The sequence below is a fragment of the Rutidosis leptorrhynchoides genome, chromosome 4 (genome assembly GCF_046630445.1).
Source record: "Rutidosis leptorrhynchoides isolate AG116_Rl617_1_P2 chromosome 4, CSIRO_AGI_Rlap_v1, whole genome shotgun sequence".
In the NCBI taxonomy this organism is placed as follows: Eukaryota; Viridiplantae; Streptophyta; class Magnoliopsida; order Asterales; family Asteraceae; genus Rutidosis; species Rutidosis leptorrhynchoides.
The window spans coordinates 174,614,959-174,634,764 of record NC_092336.1 but is presented as its reverse complement, the minus strand read 5'-3'; the positions used below and the strand labels follow the sequence as shown (position 1 = coordinate 174,634,764).

The 19,806-nt window shown below is 38.2% G+C and overlaps 1 protein-coding gene across 1 annotated transcript; it reads left to right on the top strand.

Annotated features, from left to right (window-relative positions):
* The first annotated feature begins 13,246 nt into the window (after positions 1 to 13,246).
* On the top strand, positions 13,247 to 17,831 carry LOC139840849 (protein TOC75-3, chloroplastic-like). The gene is made up of 7 exons (XM_071831091.1): positions 13,247 to 14,464; positions 15,024 to 15,245; positions 15,341 to 15,448; positions 16,148 to 16,339; positions 16,443 to 16,691; positions 17,043 to 17,297; positions 17,389 to 17,831. The coding sequence occupies exons 1-7, from the start codon at positions 13,298 to 13,300 to the stop codon at positions 17,626 to 17,628; spliced, it is 2,433 nt and encodes an 810-aa protein (XP_071687192.1). The 5' UTR covers positions 13,247 to 13,297; the 3' UTR covers positions 17,629 to 17,831.
* Positions 17,832 to 19,806: the final 1,975 nt, after the last annotated feature.

Sequence of the window (19,806 nt, the reverse complement as noted above, 5' to 3'; positions counted from 1 at the left end):
CGCGCAGATATATGGCGCGTCGCGCCATTTGCTGTGACAACTCACCCTTCTCTTTTTAAATTAGATATTTTGAGGGCTTTTTAGTAATTACACATGGGGGCCCGAATTTAAGGCCCTAGATCAGTAGTGGAGCCTCAATTACTCCATTTTCCATCTACCTTATCTTCTTCCGTTAAATCTTAGTGAGAGAAAGGGTTTCTAGTGTGAGAGAGCTCAAAACAAAGAAGAAGGAGGTTGAATCGGGTCTAAGTGCAAGCATTAAAGTTGTTCATCTATCCTCTAGCTACGTTTTGATCATAGTGATATGCTCTAATCTTTATTTCCTAATTTAATTTTGTGAAAGGGTTAGTGTTAGGGTTAATGGTGAACTTAAAACCCACTTTGTTAGTAAATTGGGTGTTTTGGGTGAAATTGGGTCATGTAGACTCAAAGATGACTAACTAGGGTTTTCAAAGTGTTAGTTTGATGTTTATGAACTTAAATTAGTTAGTAAATTACTAGCACACCTATATATATGTAGGTGGGCGTTGTGTGGGTTAGTGGATGACCCGAAATGGGTGTGTTGACCTTAAATTGGTCAAACGGATCAAAATGGACCTAGGTTAGTTAATGTTTGTGTTTAATGCATAAACCTTGTGTTGAAATATGTTTTTAAACCTATCTTGGCTAATGTTAGTTGACCTAATTTTAGGGTTAAGTGTCCAAATGGGTCAAAATGACCTAGTAATGGTGAGTGTTGTGAGTTTGACCAACTTGAACGAATGATTGATTATATATACTTTGTAATAGGTGCGTTACCTTGAAGTTTCAAGCTTGGTTTATTGATTCACCGAAGGCGTAAGGTGAGTGGAATAATTATATGCGTAGATATATAATGTGTTTATTTGTGTAGCGTGAGATGTGAAGTGTCGATGTGCTAAGATACCACGTTCACGTAACGAGTGAAGTGTTAATGTGTTAAGATGCCACTCGGGAGTGAAGCATCGACATGCTAAGATGCCACTCCAATAGATTAACGGGTGAAGTGCCGATGTGTTAAGGCGCCACTCGAGGTGAAGTATCGACGTGTTAAGATGCCACCTCATGTAATGAAGAGTGAAGTGTCGAAGTGTTAAGACACCACTCGGGGTAAAGTGTCGATGTGTTAAGATGCCACCCAGGGTGAAGTATCGATGTGTTAAGATGCCACCCGTGGGGTTAGTGTACGAAGTGTTAAGTGCACTAATGGTTGTTGTGAACTCCGACGGTCTTTAAACACCGTTCCCTCGTTCGATTGGTTAACCATGGTTATTGTGCTGTAGTGTAAGCATATTATATTTGTTCAAGTTAAAAATGCTATTGTTATGCTAGTTTGGTTATTGGAGGTTATAGCATGTATTTATGACGATAAGCTAATTGTGTTTGCTAGCATGTATACGGTATGCGTGTAAGTGTTTGCAAGTAGATATATTATATATGTATGTATATAATTATTGCATTCACTAAGCTTTGCTTACCCTCTCGTTGTTTACCTTTTTATAGGTTCGGTTGTGGACAAGGGTAAGGGCATTATCTTAGATTAGAAATCCCGCTTGTTGTTGGGGGACGCTTTTTGGATGGGTTAGCTTTTGGAGTTTGACCGAGGTTTGGGTATTTTAACCCCAAACACCATGCTCGTAGTGTCGTTTAGTATTTAAACTTAATGTGGTCGAAAATCAAACTTTTGTATGAAACTCGTAAAACGGCTGATGTGGGCCCCGCTTTGTAAAACTTATTTTATGATTGAATCGTGTTAGTTTTACATATTGGAACTTGTTGTTAAAAGCGTTTCATCTAATTATGTCGGGAACTGGGCGATCTTTTTCGCAAAAAGGAAAAAGTTGGACAGGCCGATTTGGCGCGCCGCGCAGGCTTATGGCGCGCCACGCCACTATGCTGTACAAAAATATTTTTTTTTATTTCGCATATTTCGATTGCGTATGGGTTGGGTTGTTACAAGTGGTATCAGAGCATGGTCTAAGGGATTTAGGTGACTTGAGATTGGCGCCTAGACTTAGACTTTTTGTGTGCGCGTTATGCGGGACTTGTAGGACTTTGGGTCGGATCGGGTTTTGGTTAGTGCATAGGTTTATGTGAACTAATCATGCGCTATTGTTTTGTGTGGTATTTGAAATCGTCAAGCGAGATAGACGTGGTACTAGTGAGTTAATGCGATGTGCTCGCGTAACAATGATTAGCTACCATTGTTACGGGTTCAAATCGTGTCAAACAAGCAATGTACGACGATTGTTGAGCGAGATGGGGTAGTGTGGTGTATATATATATATATATACATATGTGTTAAGTCCTTTCGTTTCGTTGCTTATTTAACTTCGTTTTATAGAATGAAGATGAGAAATGGACACGACACCAATGATAGAAGTACGAGTGAGGACGTTGAGTTCACGGCCAAAGTTGAGGCCATCTTTAAACGTCAAAAGGCGGAGTTCCTCGAGGATGTTAAGAAAATGTTTCTAGATACGATTGACGAGTAATTAGTCAATGTAGTCAAGAAGCAAGTGAAGGCCGTTCTTCACGAAGATAATGTGGGAAGACGGGACTTTCTCTATAAGAACTTCAAGGATTCTCAACCTCCCACCTTTGAAGGTGAACGAGACCCTCTAAAAAGTGCCCGTTGGATCTCCGATATGGAGGGGGCCTTCCGTACTTGTGAATGTCCTCCCGATAAGAAGACAAGGTACGGGTGTGGTATGTTGAGGGGTGATGCTAAGTTGTGGTGGGACGCAAAACTCCAAGTTTATGGTGAAGAGCAATGCATGGAATTCACGTGGGATGAATTCAAGTCCGAATTTTTCAAGAAATATCGAACTTCGGCTGATCTTACTAGGCTTAAGGACGAGTTACGTTCCTTGAGGCAAGGGTCATGGATTTGAACACTCTCAAATCCGTGTTTTTGTCCAAGACCAAATTTTGCCCGGAGTACGTCGGGAATGATAAGATGTTGAAGGAAGACTTTTACCGAACGTTGAATGATTGTTATCAAGATAAGATTAGTGTAACGGTAGTGAAAACTTTTGATGAATTATTTGATATGGCCAAGGGTTTTGAGGTGCTCATGTTGAGGAAGAGCGGCTTTACTTTTGGCAAGAGAAAGAGTGAAGGTTCGAACCATTCGAATTTTTCGAACAAAAAGAACAAAAAGGGTTCCAGTAATGTTGGTGGAGGGAAGAAGGGTGCTTCCGGGGATTTTTCTTATTCGTGCTATAATTGTGGACAAAAGGGCCACATGGCTCGTGAATGTCCGAGTCTATCCTCCGCAAACAAAATCACTTATTTTAATTGTGGTAAAGAGGGGCACAAAAGGCCGGAATGTCCTAATTTGCGCAACGATAATGTTAAGCGGCTAGAGAGGGCGGCGGGTACGGCTAGGGGTCGCAATTATTTGATGACCAATGAGGAAGCCAAGCAATCTAACGAAGTCGTCTCAGGTACTTTCATGGTTAATTCTAATCCGGCAAGGATACTCTTTGATAGTGGTGCTAACTTGTCGTTCGTGTCACCAAAATTTGTTCCGAAACTTAATAAACCGTTAGCTAAGTTGAGTCGTCCGGTAGAAGTTGAAATAGCGGATGGCAAGACGGTGCTAGTGGTGGATGTGTGTAAAAATTGTAATGTTGTGTTTGGTGCCGAAAACTTTAAAATTGATCTCATCCCGATGACTTTGGGTGATTTTGATATCGTTGTTGGTATGGATTGGCTCGATCATAATAGAGCCAATGTCGCATGCCACGAAAAATTTATTCGTGTGAAGATCCCAAGTGGGGGAGAGTTGATTATTCATGGCGATAAGCGAAGAAGACTCGTGCCGATATGTTCTTTTGCACGGGCACGTCGTTTCCTTGTTAGCGGTGGCATGGCTTTTCTTGCCCATGTTGTTGATACTCGTGATGAGCCACCACCCATCCGTAAAATTTCGGTGGTTAATGAATTCGAAGACGTTTTTCCGAACGAGTTACCGGGTGTTCCGGCGGAAAGACAAGTTGAATTTCGCATTGAGTTGGTTCCGGGAGCTACTCCCATTGCTAAAACTCCTTATCGTTTAGCGCCAACAGAAATGCAAGAGTTGTTAAATCAAACCCAAGAGTTACTTGAAAAGGGTTTTATTCGACCGAGTGCTTCGCCATGGGGCGCTCCGGTTTTATTCGTAAAGAAGAAGGATGGTAGCATGCGGATGTGCATCGATTATCGGGAGTTGAATAAAGTGACGATCAAGAATCGTTATCCATTACCTCGGATTGACGATTTGTTTGACCAACTCCAAGGTGCGACGTATTTCTCAAAGATTGACCTACGGTCCGGCTATCACCAAATGCGGGTCCGTGAGGAAGATATCTAGAAAACGGCTTTTCGAAAGCGTTATGGGCATTTTGAATTTGTAGTTATGCCTTTTGGTCTTACGAATGCACTGGCGGCATTCATGGACCTTATGAACCGAGTGTGCCAACCTATGTTGGACAAGTCGGTGATTGTGTTCATTGACGACATATTAGTCTACTCGAAAAGTATGAACGAACATGAATGTCATTTGCGTGAAGTATTGAAGACGTTACGAAAGGAGAAGTTGTATGCTAAGTTCTCCAAATGTGAATTTTGGCTAAGGGAGGTTCAATTCCTTGGCCACATTGTGAACAACGACGGTATTCAAGTAGATCCGGGGAAGATAGAGACGGTGAAGAGTTGGAGACAACCGACTACGCCTACGGAGGTCCGAAGTTTTCTCGGATTGGCCGGTTATTATCGTCGGTTTATCCAAGACTTTTCTAAGATCGCTTCTTCATTGACGAAATTGACGAGGAAGAACGCAAGATTTAATTGGGAGAACGAACAAGAAATTGCTTTCCAATTGTTAAAAGAGAAGTTGTGTCAAGCTCCGGTGTTAGTGTTGCCGGAAGGAGTGGAAGACATGACGGTTTATTGTGATGCTTCGTTAAATGGACTCGGGTGTGTTCTAATGCAAAGAGGTAAAGTCATTGCTTACGCCTCTCGACAATTAAAGGAACACGAAACGAGATATCCGACTCACGATCTTGAGTTGGCGGCGGTGGTACATGCGTTGAAAATTTGGCGCCACTACTTGTATGGTGTCAAGAGTACGATTTATTCGGATCATAAGAGTTTGAAACATCTCTTTAACCAACGAGATTTGAATTATCGTCAACGTAGGTGGATGGACGTGGTAAAAGACTATGATTGTGAAATACTTTATCATCCGGGCAAGGCGAATGTGGTCACGGATGCGTTAAGCCAAAAGAGTCATCACCCGGCTTTACGATTAGGATTGTTACGTATGATTATTACTAACGATTTTCTTGAAAGACTTGGTGTGACTCAAATAGAGGCTTACGTTCACAACAAGCATGCGGAACGAATTGTGGGACAATCGGAATTCATTACCATGGGTTATCATGGTTTGTTGTCTTTTCAAGGAAGGGTGTGGGTGCCTAAGATGGGTGATTACCGGCGGGTGCTACTTGATGAAGCACATAAGTCAAAGTATTCCATTCATCCGGGAGCGACGAAAATGTATCATGATTTGAGAAAGGATTGTTGGTGGCCGGGCATGAAACGTGATGTTGTGAAGTATGTTGAGCAATGCGTCACGTGTTTGCAAGTAAAAGCCGAACACCAAAAGCCGTATGGTAAGTTACAACCGTTAGAAATTCCGAAGTGGAAATGGGAGCACATTACCATGGATTTCATTACAAAGTTGCCTAAAATGGCGAGAACACAATTTGATTCGATTTGGGTGATAGTTGATAGATTGACGAAAAGTGCTTTGTTTCTTCCCATTAAGGAAGCAATCTCATCAGAGGCCTTGGCTAAGTTGTTCATCAAGGAAGTGGTGTCGAGACACGGGGTTCCTATATCTATTGTTTCGGATCGAGATACTCGTTTTACATCTCAGTTTTGGGAAAAGTTTCATGAAGATATGGGTACGCAATTAAAATTAAGCACGGCGTATCATCCTCAAACGGACGGTCAAACCGAATGTACGAATCAAACTTTGGAGGATATGTTACGGGCGTGTATTATTGATTTCGGTGGTAGTTGGGATGAGCACTTGCCTTTGGTGGAATTCTCGTACAATAATAGTTATCACACTAGTATCGGGATGCCACCTTATGAGATGCTATATGGGCGAAGATGTCGAACTCCAATTTGTTGGGGTGAAATAGGTCAAAGAGAAATCGAGAGTACCGATTTGGTTTTGGAGACGAATAACAAGATTGATATTATTCGGGATCATTTGAAGAAGGCTCAAGATAGACAAAAGTCGTATGCCGATAAACGTAGACGAATGATCGAATTTCAAGAAGGTGACATGGTGATGCTTAAGGTTTCGCCATGGAAAGGTATTATTCGATTTCGAAAACGGGGAAAGTTAGCTCCTCGGTTTATTGGGCCATTTAAGGTTTTAGCCCGTGTTGGTGAAGTCGAGTATCGTTTGGAATTACCTGAAGAGCTTGCGGGGATTCATAATACATTTCATGTTTCCCATCTCCGTAAGTGTCTTGCGGATGATTCATCTTGGGTGCCATTAGACGAGATTGAGCTAAATAATAAGTTAGAGTATATTGGTGATCCGGTTGCTATAATCGATGAGAAAGTCAAAAGGTTGAGACATAAAGAGGTTAGGACTTTTAAAGTTCAATGGCGTCGTAGTAAGGGTGCCGAGTTTACTTGGGAGCCCGAAGAATTCGTGTTGGTTTATCTTCCCTCTTGTCATGCGGCATGGATCGCGAGGACGCGCTCCGATTCAAGTGGGGGAGAGTTGTAAGACCCGATTATTTGTAGTGTACATAAGTGTAATTAAGATACTTGAAGTGGGATTTTGTTGTACATATTCAAAAAGAAAACAGATTCTGATCTGGGGGATCTGCGCGCCGCGCAGATATATGGCGCGCCGCGCCATTTGCTGTGACAGCTCACCCTTCTCTTTTTAAATTAGATATTTTGAGGGCTTTTTGGTAATTACACATGGGGGCCTGAATTTAAGGCCCTAGATCAGTAGTGGAGCCTCATTTACTCCATTTTCCATCTACCTTATCTTCTTCCATTAAATCTTAGTGAGAGAAAGGGTTTCTAGTGTGAGAGAGCTCAAAATAAAGAAGAAGGAGGTTGAATCGGGTCTAAGTGCAAGCATTAAAGTTGTTCATCTATCCTCTAGCTACGTTTTGATCATAGTGGTATGCTCTAATCTTGATTTCCTAATTTAATTTTGTGAAAGGGTTATTGTTAGGGTTAATGGTTAACTTAAAACCCACTTTGTTAGTAAATTGGGTGTTTTAGGTGAAATTGGGTCATGTAGACTCAAAGATGACTAACTAGGGTTTTCAAAGTGTTAGTTTGATGTTTATGAACTTAAATTAGTCAGTAAATTGCTAGCACACCTATATATATGTAAGTGGGCGTTGTGTGGGTTAGTGGATGACCCGAAATGGGTGTGTTGACCTTAAATTGGTCAAACGGGTCAAAATGGACCTAGGTTAGTTAATGTTTGTGTTTAATGCATAAACCTTGTGTTGAAATATGTTTTTAAACCTATCTTGGCTAATGTTAGGGTTTCGGTGTGAGTTGACCCAATTTTAGGGTTAAGTGTCCAAATGGGTCAAAATGACCTAGTAATGGTGAGTGTTGTGAGTTTGACCAACTTGAACAAATGATTGATAATATATACTTTGTAATAGGTGCGTTACCTTGAAGTTTCAAGCTTGGTTTATTGATTCACCGAAGGCGTAAGGTGAGTGGAATAATTATATGCGTAGATTTATAATGTGTTTATTTGTGTAGCGTGAGATGTGAAGTGTCGATGTGCTAAGACACCACGTTCACGTAACAAGTGAAGTGTCGATGTGTTAAGACGCCACTCGGGAGTGAAGAATCGACGTGCTAAGATGCCACCCCAAGAGATTAACAGGTGAAGTGCCGATGTGTTAAGGCGCCACTCGAGGTGAAGTATCGACGTGTTAAGATGCCACCTCATGTAATGAAGAGTGAAGTGTCGAAGTGTTAAGACACCACTCGGGGTGAAGTGTCGAAGTGTTAAGACGCCACCCAGGGTGAAGTATCGACGTGTTAAGATGCCACCGGTGGGGTTAGTGTACGAAGTGTTAAGTGCACTAATGGTTGTTGTGAACTCCGACGGTCTTTAAACACCGTTCCGTCGTTCGATTGGTTAACCATGGTTATTGTGTTGTAGTGTAAGCATATTATATTTGTTCAAGTTAAAAATGCTATTGTTATGCTAGCTTGGTTATTGGAGGTTATAGCTTGTATTTATGACGATAAGCTAATTGTGTTTGCTAGCATGTATACGGTATGCGTGTAAGTGTTTGTAAGTAGATATATTATATATGTATGTATATAATTATTGCATTCACTAAGCTTTGCTTACCCTCTCGTTGTTTACCTTTTTATAGGTTCGGTTGTGGACAAGGGTAAGGGCATTATCTTGGATTAGAGATCCCGCTTGTTGTTGGGGGACGCTTTTTGGATGGGTTAGCTTTTGGAGTTTGACCGAGGCTTGGGTAGTTTAACCCCAAACACCATGCTCGTAGTGTCGTTTGGTATTTAAACTTAATCTGGTCGAAACTCAAACTTTTGTATGAAACTCGTAAAACGGCCGATGTGGGCCCCGCTTTGTAAAACTTATTTTATGATTGAATCGTGTTAGTTTTACATATTGGAACTTGTTGTTAAAAGCGTTTCGTCTAATTATGTCGGGAAGTGGGCGATCTTTTTCGCAAAAAGGAAAAAGTTGGACAGGCCGATTTGGCGCGCCGCGCAGGCTTATGGCGCGCCGCGCCACTATGCTGTACAAAAATATTTTTTTTATTTCGCATATTTCGATTGCGTATGGGTTGGGTTGTTACACAAAACGAAAATAAGTAAGTTCGAAACGGACAGTTTTTAAAAAAAGCTAAACACAACGACAGTCCGTATCTTTCTGCTCGTCGGGAGTTAAATTTTTTCGACAACACCGACAGACTCGAAATAATTTTATCAACAAAACGAAACTAAAAGCCCCCGCCGCATCGCGCGGGCCAGATCCGAACTAGTTGTAAATATACTAAAAGAGGTGCAAACCTCTGTCGTTTGCTCAGGGAAAAAACGACACCCCCCACCTCAATCTACACTTTCAACCCTCCAACTATAACCAACTTACAAAAACTACACCAAACTCCAGGGGGTAAAACATAAATTCTCTTAATTAAAATAAAAACTCCACCCAACCACTTCGACATCCCGTATCTTCCTGCTCGCAGCGAGTTAAATTTTTTCGACAACCCGGTTAGACTCGAAATAATTTTACCAACAGAACGAGACTAACAACGTTTGACACGGACACTTTTGAAAAACGCTAAACATGACGACACCTAAAACGGGTCTTAACACATTGGCCGTTTCCCCCTATATACATACACAACGATACGTTAAATATGAATACGCATGTCAAAAGCCCTCGCAGCATCGCGCGGGCCAGATCTGGACTAGATGCAACACGAAGCTTGAAGGAGTAATCAGGAACCTGAAACTCTAATCATTTCGATCTATGAATGCATATTGTTAACGTCAGTTAGCCCCATGGACTGCACACGCACGTAACCGGTCACTAATAACCTACATTATAATACTTTTTGAAAGTAAATAATATACCCTGGTATTTTTCTGGGTATATGACCTACATTGGAACAAAAATAAAAGTATATACCTATTTGATAGTGAAAAATTATGTCATGTTATAGTAAAAAACTAGTTGTGGAGCCCCTGCTTCGCGCCGGGGGCTCCGTTTTGAATGCGAGTTAAAAAAAAAGTCTTGATCTATTTTGTAAAAAAGAATTTTTTTCGACATCTAACATTGAAGGGTTGTTCCTTTTGTGAAAATTGCTTCTTTTAGCGTTCGCTTTTTTTTTTTGTTTTAAAAAGTTAGTTGATCTATTTTGTAAAAAAGAATGTTTTTCGACATCTTTTGGTAGCATTGAAGGGTTGTCCCTTTTATGAAAGTTGCCTCCTTTATCGTTGAGGAAGAAAAGGGGAAAAAAAAAGTTAGTTGATTTTTTTGGTAAAAATATTTTTTTTTCGACATCTTTTGGTAAAATTGAAGGGTTGGTTCTTTTATGAGAGTTGCTTCTTTTATCGTTGGAGACCGGAAAAAGGTGAAATGACGAAAATACCCCTAGTTACTATTGATGAATAGTGCTACAAGATTTTGTCTATTAGATATATAGATAATTACCATATACAAATACAAAGTATCATATTATATGTTGAACTTAATAAATTATTATTATTATTATAAGTATAGTTTATTATAGAAGTCAATAGTATATGGAGGCCTTTTTTTTCTTTTTCATTTTACTAGTTCAATATCTAAATACCTTGATGTGACACACACTTAAACACTTAATCACCTAATTATTTCGATATCAAATAACATTGTAAATTCAAACACTATATTCCTTCAACACGTTTTGTTACCGTGCTGATTTTATAATTCTGATTATTTAAAACACATAATCAATTTTCAATACATAATCCAAACCATCCCAAAAGTATTCAGGTCAATGCTCATAAATATATGTCAATCAGTGATAAAAGAATTAGAAATAGAAACATGAACAAGTTTAATTTTCTGAAATGTCAATGAAACTTTGACAGGAACTTCGGTGGAATTTAAATATTGTCATTAAAAATTAATTTAGTGCAAAACATGATAGTATATATGGTAATTATTTTTAGAAAGTGATTAACTTATTTTACCATAAAAAGAGAAAAGTTCGATCATTAACTAAAAGTCATTTCATTAAATATGTTTGGGGAAGAAAAAATTTAAAACGTAGTAGATGTCGGGATAAACGTCAATTGTATGAAAGGTATTTTATCGATGATGTGATGAAAGATTTGGAAGAGAATGATGATGAAGTTGATTGTTGCTCACGTTGCTCATCCTGCTCGTCCTACTCATTCTCGGACTCATAAAAGTAGGATTCTTTGTTTAGTAGTGGCGTTTTAATTTTTCGGGGTTGTATATGCTTGAGATTTTCGTGTATGGTTATTTGTATGAATCTTTGGTATTTGGGCTAGGGGTTTGAGAGGTTTCTTAGATTGTTCTTGTGTTATTTAGGTTCGGTCGAGTTTTTGTTTGTTTGGACGTTTGTGTGTGGTGTTGTGTATTGACTAGTTTCTTGCTACTTTATTTTCTTTTTTTATTTAATGATTATAACTAGTTATCGAACCCTCGCTTCGCGCCGGGGGTTCGATTTTCAATGTATTTTATTGCGTTTAGTAAAATTATTTTGTGGCTAACGATGATGTCGTTGAAGCGCAACTCGAGTCGAACTAAAAGGTATAACCCGTGAGAGATTTAAATGTTATTTTAAATTTACAATATGTGTGCATCTCCGCGTTTCGTTATGGAATTGTCGACTTTTAAAAAATTTAACGCAAAATCAATGTGTATGAAAAGTACTCCAAATATTTAGCGTTTTTTAAAAAGCGTCCGTTTTGCGTATAGCTAGTAACATTGTGTTCCTAAAATTATTTCGAGTTTAACGATGGTGTCGGAAAAATTTAACTCGTTGCGAGCGAGAAGATATGACCCGTTGAATATTTGGGTGGAGTTTATTTAAGTTTTTTTATGAAAATGGTTATTCGACGCTTTAACCCCCTGTTTGGGGGGTCGATTTGAATTTTTCAAAAAAGTGTGAGGGGCTTTGTTGGTAAAATGAAATTTAGATAAAAAAATTTTAAAAAAAAGGTGGAAATTCGAAAATACCCCTGACTACTATTCATAACTTTTGTCTATTAGTTAATATATAAATAAATATGTTTGCCTTTGAGAAAAAAAATATATATTTTTAGCATGTTCAAATTTGTTGAAAACTTGGTTTTCATTATAAAAATCTACTTTAAAAAAAAATAAAAATAGATATAGTGAATCAAACCTTGTAAAAAATAAATCTGAAATACATACTTATAAAATGAAGACAAAATTACGCTCGTCGTCCCTGAACTTGTATTCAGCTTTCTCAAGTCATCCTTAAATTTTTTTTTGCTGGAATCGTCCCTGAACTTGTACTTTGTAACCCCGGTCGTCCCTCCGTCTATATACCATCCAATGTTTCTGTTATCTCATCCCATGTGCCAGACGTGAGGATATTTTAGTCTTTTCCATCAATTTTTGATGTCCCCTCTTAACTTGATCTTCAACAAAACCTTTAACCAAATTAAATACTTTCAAACCAGTAACAAATCATTCTAATTCTAATTCTAATTCTAATCTAATCTAAATCTAAATCTAAATTCTAAATCTAAATTAAAATAAAAAAATAAATCAAAACTTTAAGCAATTTGTAAAAAAAAAATCAATCAAACCCATTCAAAAATGTATATATCCTTAATATCATACTATTAGTCTCCATCATGATTAAAGGCAAAACCCATTTAAAATGTTTACATCGTTAAAACTTACGCTCACAGTTGTAAACTCATGTCAATAATCATCTTACGAAGCTTCGCAGCTTACTTCCCAACACCACCAAAGTATGATTTTATTTCTTTCTTGTATTTCTTATCATAAACGTAAATAACTAAAAGAAGCTTTCGACTTAAATCTAATGAAAGCTTTCTTGATTTAGTTTCTTGAGTGGTGTATATGATACGTACATGACTTGAAATTTAATACCCAGATTTGAGATTGAATAAAACCCAGATCTGAGATTGCGAAGAAATCAAAACTATAACAGGCTGTCAGACTCGAAGAAGTTTTGTTCAGATCTGAGGGTTTTCACCACCGCATCACAACCACCGCCAGTTATACGTTTCGAGATCCAGGTTTTTTTTTAAATAATTGCGATTCCGATCATGGGTTTTCATGTGGAGGTTGTGAATCTATTTAAATTTGTGTGTGTTGTATAAAAGTGGGAGTGGGTGTTCTAAAGGATAAGAGCAAAGATTAGATAATAAACGAATAAGGACAAACTAGAAAAAGACCGTTTTACCCTCACGTGATATGCACATGTTTCAATTTAAGGCGGAGGGACGACCTGAGTTACAAAGTACATGTTCAGGGACGACGCCAGCAAAAAAAAAAAAAAGTTTAAGGATAACCTGAGAAGGCTGGATACAAGTTCAAAGACGCTCGACGACCGGCGTAATTTTGTCTAAAATCAATCGTAAATCTCGGCGATTCAAAACGAGTACACTCACCTACTTACTCATAAACCCCAATTCTCAATCTCTCTCCCTCTTATCTCCAATGGCGTCAATCGCCGCCGGCACTGGCCAATTTCTTAACCTCCGTCAACGTCAGTCTCGTCAACGTCAATCTCTTCACCGGACAAACGTGTCAACTCTGCCGTCATCCACTTCTGTTACCACTACCAGTACAATCAGATGCGAACAAATTTCATCTCAAAACCCTCGCAAACCCTCAAAATCAGGAAGCTCGAAATCACATCTGTTTACCGTAAAAAATCTCGCAATCTCCGCGGCTGCCGGTGTTTTGTTTCACGTCGCATGTAAGAATCCTAATTTTTCAGGTATCGGCGGCGGTAATGGAGGCGGTGGCGCTGCCGGAGGTGGCGGAGGAGGTGGAGGCGGCGGAGGTGGTGGAGGAGGATGGTGGAAGAGACTGCTATCTCCGGCGGCTAATGCTGATGAAAATCAGTCGCCTGAATGGGATTCACATGGTTTGCCTGCTGATATTATAGTTCAATTGAATAAACTTAGTGGATTCAAAAAGTATAAGGTATCTGAGCTTGTATTTTTAGATAAAGTGAAATCGATTACTGTTGGTTCGGAGGATTCGTTTTTCGAAATGGTTTCGATAAAATCAGGTGGTGTGTACACCAAAGCTCAGCTTCAAAAAGAGCTTGAAACCCTAGCTACTTGTGGTATGTTTGAAAAAGTAGATTTAGAAGCGAAAACTAACGCTGACGGAACGATAGGATTGACCGTATCATTTACTGAATCCACTTGGGAAGAGGCTGATCACTTTAGGTGTATTAATGTTGGATTAATGCAACAGTCGAAATCGGTTGATGTGGAAGATAACATGACTGAAAAAGAGAAGCATGATTATATGCGAAATCAGGAACGCGATTATAGGAGAAGGATGGAACGGGCTAGACCGTGTATGTTGCCACGTGCAGTTCATGGTGAGATTTTGCAGATATTGGCGCAAGGGAATGTGAGTGCTAGAATGTTGCAGAATATTAGGGATAGGGTTCAAAAATGGTATCATGATGAAGGGTATGCGTGTGCTCAGGTTGTGAATTTTGGGAATTTGAATACGAATGAAGTTGTTTGTGAGGTTGTGGAAGGGGATATTACTCGGGTTGTGATTCAGTTTCAAGATAAACTTGGAAATGTATGTGAAGGGAATACTCAAGTTGGAGTTGTGAAGAGAGAATTGCCTAAACAGGTACTTTTGATCTTTTATTACTATCACGTTTGTATATTATGCATTTTGTTTGCTTGTTTGGTTCTGTTTTAGGTTCTACATTTGTATTACAATGCTTGAAAAGCTGAGAATTGTTAATTATTAAAAAATGTGAAGCTAATTTTTGATGTTTATTATAGTTTACGAAACAGTTTTTCGATTGAAACGTGGGTTGGTTCTAACTTTAATCTGGTTGGGATCTGAGAGACAAAGACATCCATTCTATTAGAAGTATTCTTTTTCTAGCAATTCGTTATGAAATGCAAATCAGGACACTGATTGTACCCACCAAAATATTTGAACATAATGCACGACAAATGGAAGATTACTTAATTTCTAGTTAATGAATGTCAATATAAGGGCTATCCTATCATCAAGTAAAGTATATAAGTTTTTCATTATGAGATGACAAAGTTAAAAATTTGTTTATCTCATGTTAAAAGTTTGTTTTCTTTCTGATTGTTCTAATATTGGTGATGATTGGCTTTGTGTCACGTTGGATCCTATGTTTAATAATGAAATGTGATTGTTTTTCTTGCAGCTTCAAAAAGGGAATGTCTTTAACATTGAAGCCGGGAAACAAGCATTGCGTAACATTAATTCACTCTCTTTATTTTCAAACATCGAAGTTAATCCACGTCCAGATGAGAAAAATGAGGGTGGAATTATTGTTGAGATTAAGCTTAAAGAGCTGGAGCAAAAATCAGCTGAAGTCAGTACTGAATGGAGCATTGTTCCTGGACGTGGTGGCCGTCCTACTTTGGTAATTACTATTCTCTGTAATCTATATTCACTCTTGGTTTCATGTTACCCTGGCTATTATGATCGTTAAATACTTTTTTGTTATGCAATATTTAGGCTTCAATTCAGCCTGGTGGAACTGTTTCTTTTGAGCATCGGAACATTAAGGGGCTTAATAGATCTCTTCTTGGTTCTGTGACAACGAGTAACTTTCTTAATCCTCAGGTGATTTATTGCTTTTATGGTTTCTTGTTGCTTGCTAGAAGCTTTTAGAGCAGTTAAGTAGCATAATGGGCGGGTTGTGTGACCGTCAAATCGTATGGACAAACACTAGGGTGCGTTTGTTTACCTCTTAACTGAATGGTTCAGAGCGCTGAATGCTGAACCATTCAGCATTCAACGCGTTTGTTACTGACCTCTGAATGACAGATGATACTGAATGGTTCAACACTAACCATTCAGAGCTGGAAATACCTCTTAACCATTAAGCACCAAAATTTTATGTAATTTGCTCTTTAAATTATGTGAAGCACACTTATTAAACAACTATATTGTAGTTTTTTCCATGTCAAAGGTTAATATGGTAATTTTACATCATTCACATTATTCGTTCAAAATGGTTATCAAACAGGTTATTTTCATTGAGAACCTTTGAATCATTTAGATTATGAACCATTCAGCATAAATCATTCGGTTTTATCAAACTTACCCTAAATGATTTTCTTAAGTTTAAGTTAATAGTTACTGAGTTTTAATTTGATTAAATAAATAAATTATATTGAGTATATTTCAATATTTGTTTTGATAATTGAGGTTTTCTGTGTAAAATTCCACTTTTGGGTGACTTTTGGCCATTTGATCTTTCTTCTTTGTAATTTTTCGTTTGACTTTCGATGCATTCTAAGTAATACAATGTTTTTGCAGGATGATCTTGCTTTTAAGCTCGAGTATGTGCATCCTTACTTGGATGGTGTATCTAAATCCCGAAACCGCACTTTGCGTACAAGTGTCTTCAACAGTAGGAAGCTTAGTCCAGTCTTCACTGGTGGGCCAGGACTGGATGAAGTTCCCCCTATATGGGTTGATCGAGCGGGTATTAAAACTAATATCACCGAGGTAAATTACTAAATTAACCCTGTTTATCTGCATCATCTTTTAATAGTGAATTAAGTGAAACATTTATGTTATCTTATGAGCAATAAATTTGTCCCTTGTCTAGAATTTCACTCGTCAAAGCAAGTTTACATATGGGGTTGTAATGGAAGAGATAACAACACGTGATGAAAGCAGTCATATTTCTTCAAACGGTCAAAGGGTATTGCCAAACGGTGGTATTAGCGCAGATGGTCCTCCAACAACACTTAGTGGGACGGGTATAGACCGTATGGCATTTTTACAAGCAAATATTACACGTGACAACACTAAGTTTGTAAATGGAGCAATTGTTGGCGAGAGAAACGTGTTTCAGGTCAGTCATCTACGCTAATATACAGTGTTGCAAAACTCAGAATTACTCGGTGAGTACCCGGTTCTTGCAATTCGGCAAGTACTCTGTCAAACTTGGTCAAAACTCTGGATCACTCGGAAAATTAGTCAAAATCTGGTCAAAATTTGTCAAATTGGGTCAAAGTGAAACTTGGTCAGCAACCGAGTACTCCCCGAGTTGCCGAGTAGTCTCTAAAAAGTCCCGACACCGAGTAGCGATTTTTGCAACCTTGCTAATATTGCATATTAATTGTTATTCCGTATAAGTTTGATCACCTAATTTGGAATTCACTTGTTTTGCAACTTGATATACTTACTAACATTGGATTTGCAGCTTGATCAAGGTTTAGGGATAGGCAGCAAGTTCCCGTTTTTCAATCGCCACCAACTGACATTGACAAAGTTCTTACAACTAAAAGACGTTGAAGAAGGTGCCGGCAAACCGCCACCTCCTGTCCTTGTTCTTCATGGTCATTATGGTGGTTGTGTAGGAGATCTTCCTAGTTATGATGCCTTTACTCTCGGGGGACCTTATTCCGTTAGGGGTTACAACATGGGAGAAATTGGTGCTGCTAGAAATATTCTTGAGGTACATACACATTGCTTTCTTTAACATCTTGTTTACATATGAGTCATGATGTAGATAGTTTAGTCTACTAATATACTACCATCACTTGCAGCTTGCGGCTGAATTACGTATACCAGTGAGAAACACTCACGTATACGCATTTGCAGAGCATGGGAATGATTTGGGGAGCTCAAAAGACGTAAAGGGAAACCCGACTGAGGTGTATAGACGAATGGGTCATGGCTCATCTTATGGTGTTGGTGCCAAACTTGGTTTAGTACGAGCAGAATATGCAATCGATCACAACTCAGGGACTGGTGCTTTATTTTTCAGGTTTGGAGAAAGGTTTTAATACTTATTTAGATTTGTTCTCGATCCGGGATTTAGACCATGTTTTTCAGGTTTTACTTTAAACTCGAGTTTAGTTCTTAATCTGGTTTTTTGAATTTGGTAGAAAGTTAACCTGTGTGAAATAATATTTAAAACCATAAGGTTAAGTGTAGATTTCTGTTCAGGAACTCCCAATGGTTGAATTTCATGATTGTGTTTTTATCATTAAATCAATCTTCATAAACATGTCCATGTTGACCGTGAGACCTGTTAGTGGGCCTTTTCAAAGGAAGGTTCGTCTTTAATTTTTAGGCCGGATGCAATGGTCCGCCACCCACATCAGTAACGATCCGCCACCCATTCACCACCGTCGGTAGCAAATCGTGAGCGGGTCTGCCAATTGGGCCTGCAACGAGGGTAACGGTCCTCTGGTGGGCCCCCTTGTGACAGATCTTTTATTTATTTATTTGCAATGGTTTTTCATCATCGTCTTGAATTCATCATCATCTTCATCAATTTGAAAAGCTTGTTGCTAGTTTTAAGAGTTGTAAGAAATTAGGGTAACAAAGCTTAACCAAAAACGAAACCTTGTTGTAAGAAATTAGAGAAATAAACCTTGTTGCTAGATGTTAGAGTTGTAAGAAATCCGAAATTCAAAGCTAATATTCATCATCATCTTCATCAATTTGAAAACTAGGGTTCTTGGATGTGTGTGTGTGTTTTGGGTCGTGAACCAGAGAGGGAGAAGGGGACGAATGACTCAGGGAAAAAATAAAGGAAAAAATAAAAGAATTTTGATACTCCGTATTTGCTAACTTAAATAACTTAAATAACTTTAAGTGATAAAATCGTTACCCACGAGTATTTAACTATTATCTGAAATCTTACGTACCTCGTTCGGTAACCCAAACGAAATCTAATTTTAACAAACGAATGTAATGTTTTTAATTTTTAATAATGTAATGTTTTTATTTTATTTAATAAAATGTTATTTGTATTTATTTATTGTATTTAAATAATAATTTTAAATTGTTTAAAGTTTGAAATGGAGTGTATGATAGTGAGGGTTTAGTGAAAGGAATGTGAAAGCAATGTTAAAGTGTTTGTGCTGATGTGACGGGTAAAATGTATGTTAAAGAGTTACCATTGTAAGTGGTCTTAAGTTGGTATGTGATGGTTTGCGTCATTTGATATAATTTTGCGGAGTGGGTCGTAAGAGTTTACTCAGCTTTATAAGTATAACCTTGTAAATAGCTGTTGCTAATATTATGATTTGCGTTTTTTTTTTATTGCGATAATTAGAAGATGATCATAGTCTAAGTTCTCTAACATTGGTTTTCATATTACTAGCACGATGGAAAGTCGTACTCAAAAGAAGAGAAAAAAGTGCTATTAACATGAAGAGTTGATATTTCTAAGGCCACTCCCTAGGGAGTAACTAAACTATTCATCCTCTTAATCTTCCACATCAGCGCCACATCAACACCAATATCCTATAACTAACTCATAATTAAACACTCCCTATAATGGCTAAAACAATACTCCTCTTAATATACAACGTACAAGCAATAAAGCATCAAGTCCAACAATAAAAAGCCACTGGACCCACAATTCCTATAACTAAACTTATAACTTCCGTTAAATCTATGGTGAATGCGGGTAACTAAAGCGGGTAATGAGCCCGTGCCTATGGTTAGTTACGGGTAATGACGGGTAATGTGCGGGTAACGGACGGGTAACTAACGATAGGGGGTGGTCTAAATTGATAGACAATTGAAGTACGAACGAGTTATAAAACATATTTCTCGATACAATGTCTTTAAATTATATATTCACACAATGGGCAAAAAATAAGTATCAATAACCGAATCTAGGGTTGATGATGGGTAATAACCTGCATAGTACGTTTATACTATAGATGGTTGTACGTTCACGGAAAGAAGTGTGCTCAGATCTAACAACGAATAATTATTTTAAGAAAAGGGGTTTTAAAGTTGGATTTAAATTGAAATTAAAATTAAAATACGATAAATAAAAATAAATGATAACCAGAGAGAACAGTATTCACTCAGACTATTAAAACGAGAAACAATCACCATACACCACAGTAGCTCAACCAATTCCAAAATTTACCAAGTGTTTAAAAGATGACTTGATGCATGTCAATATTGATCCAAACTTGTTTAAACACATTTACCAC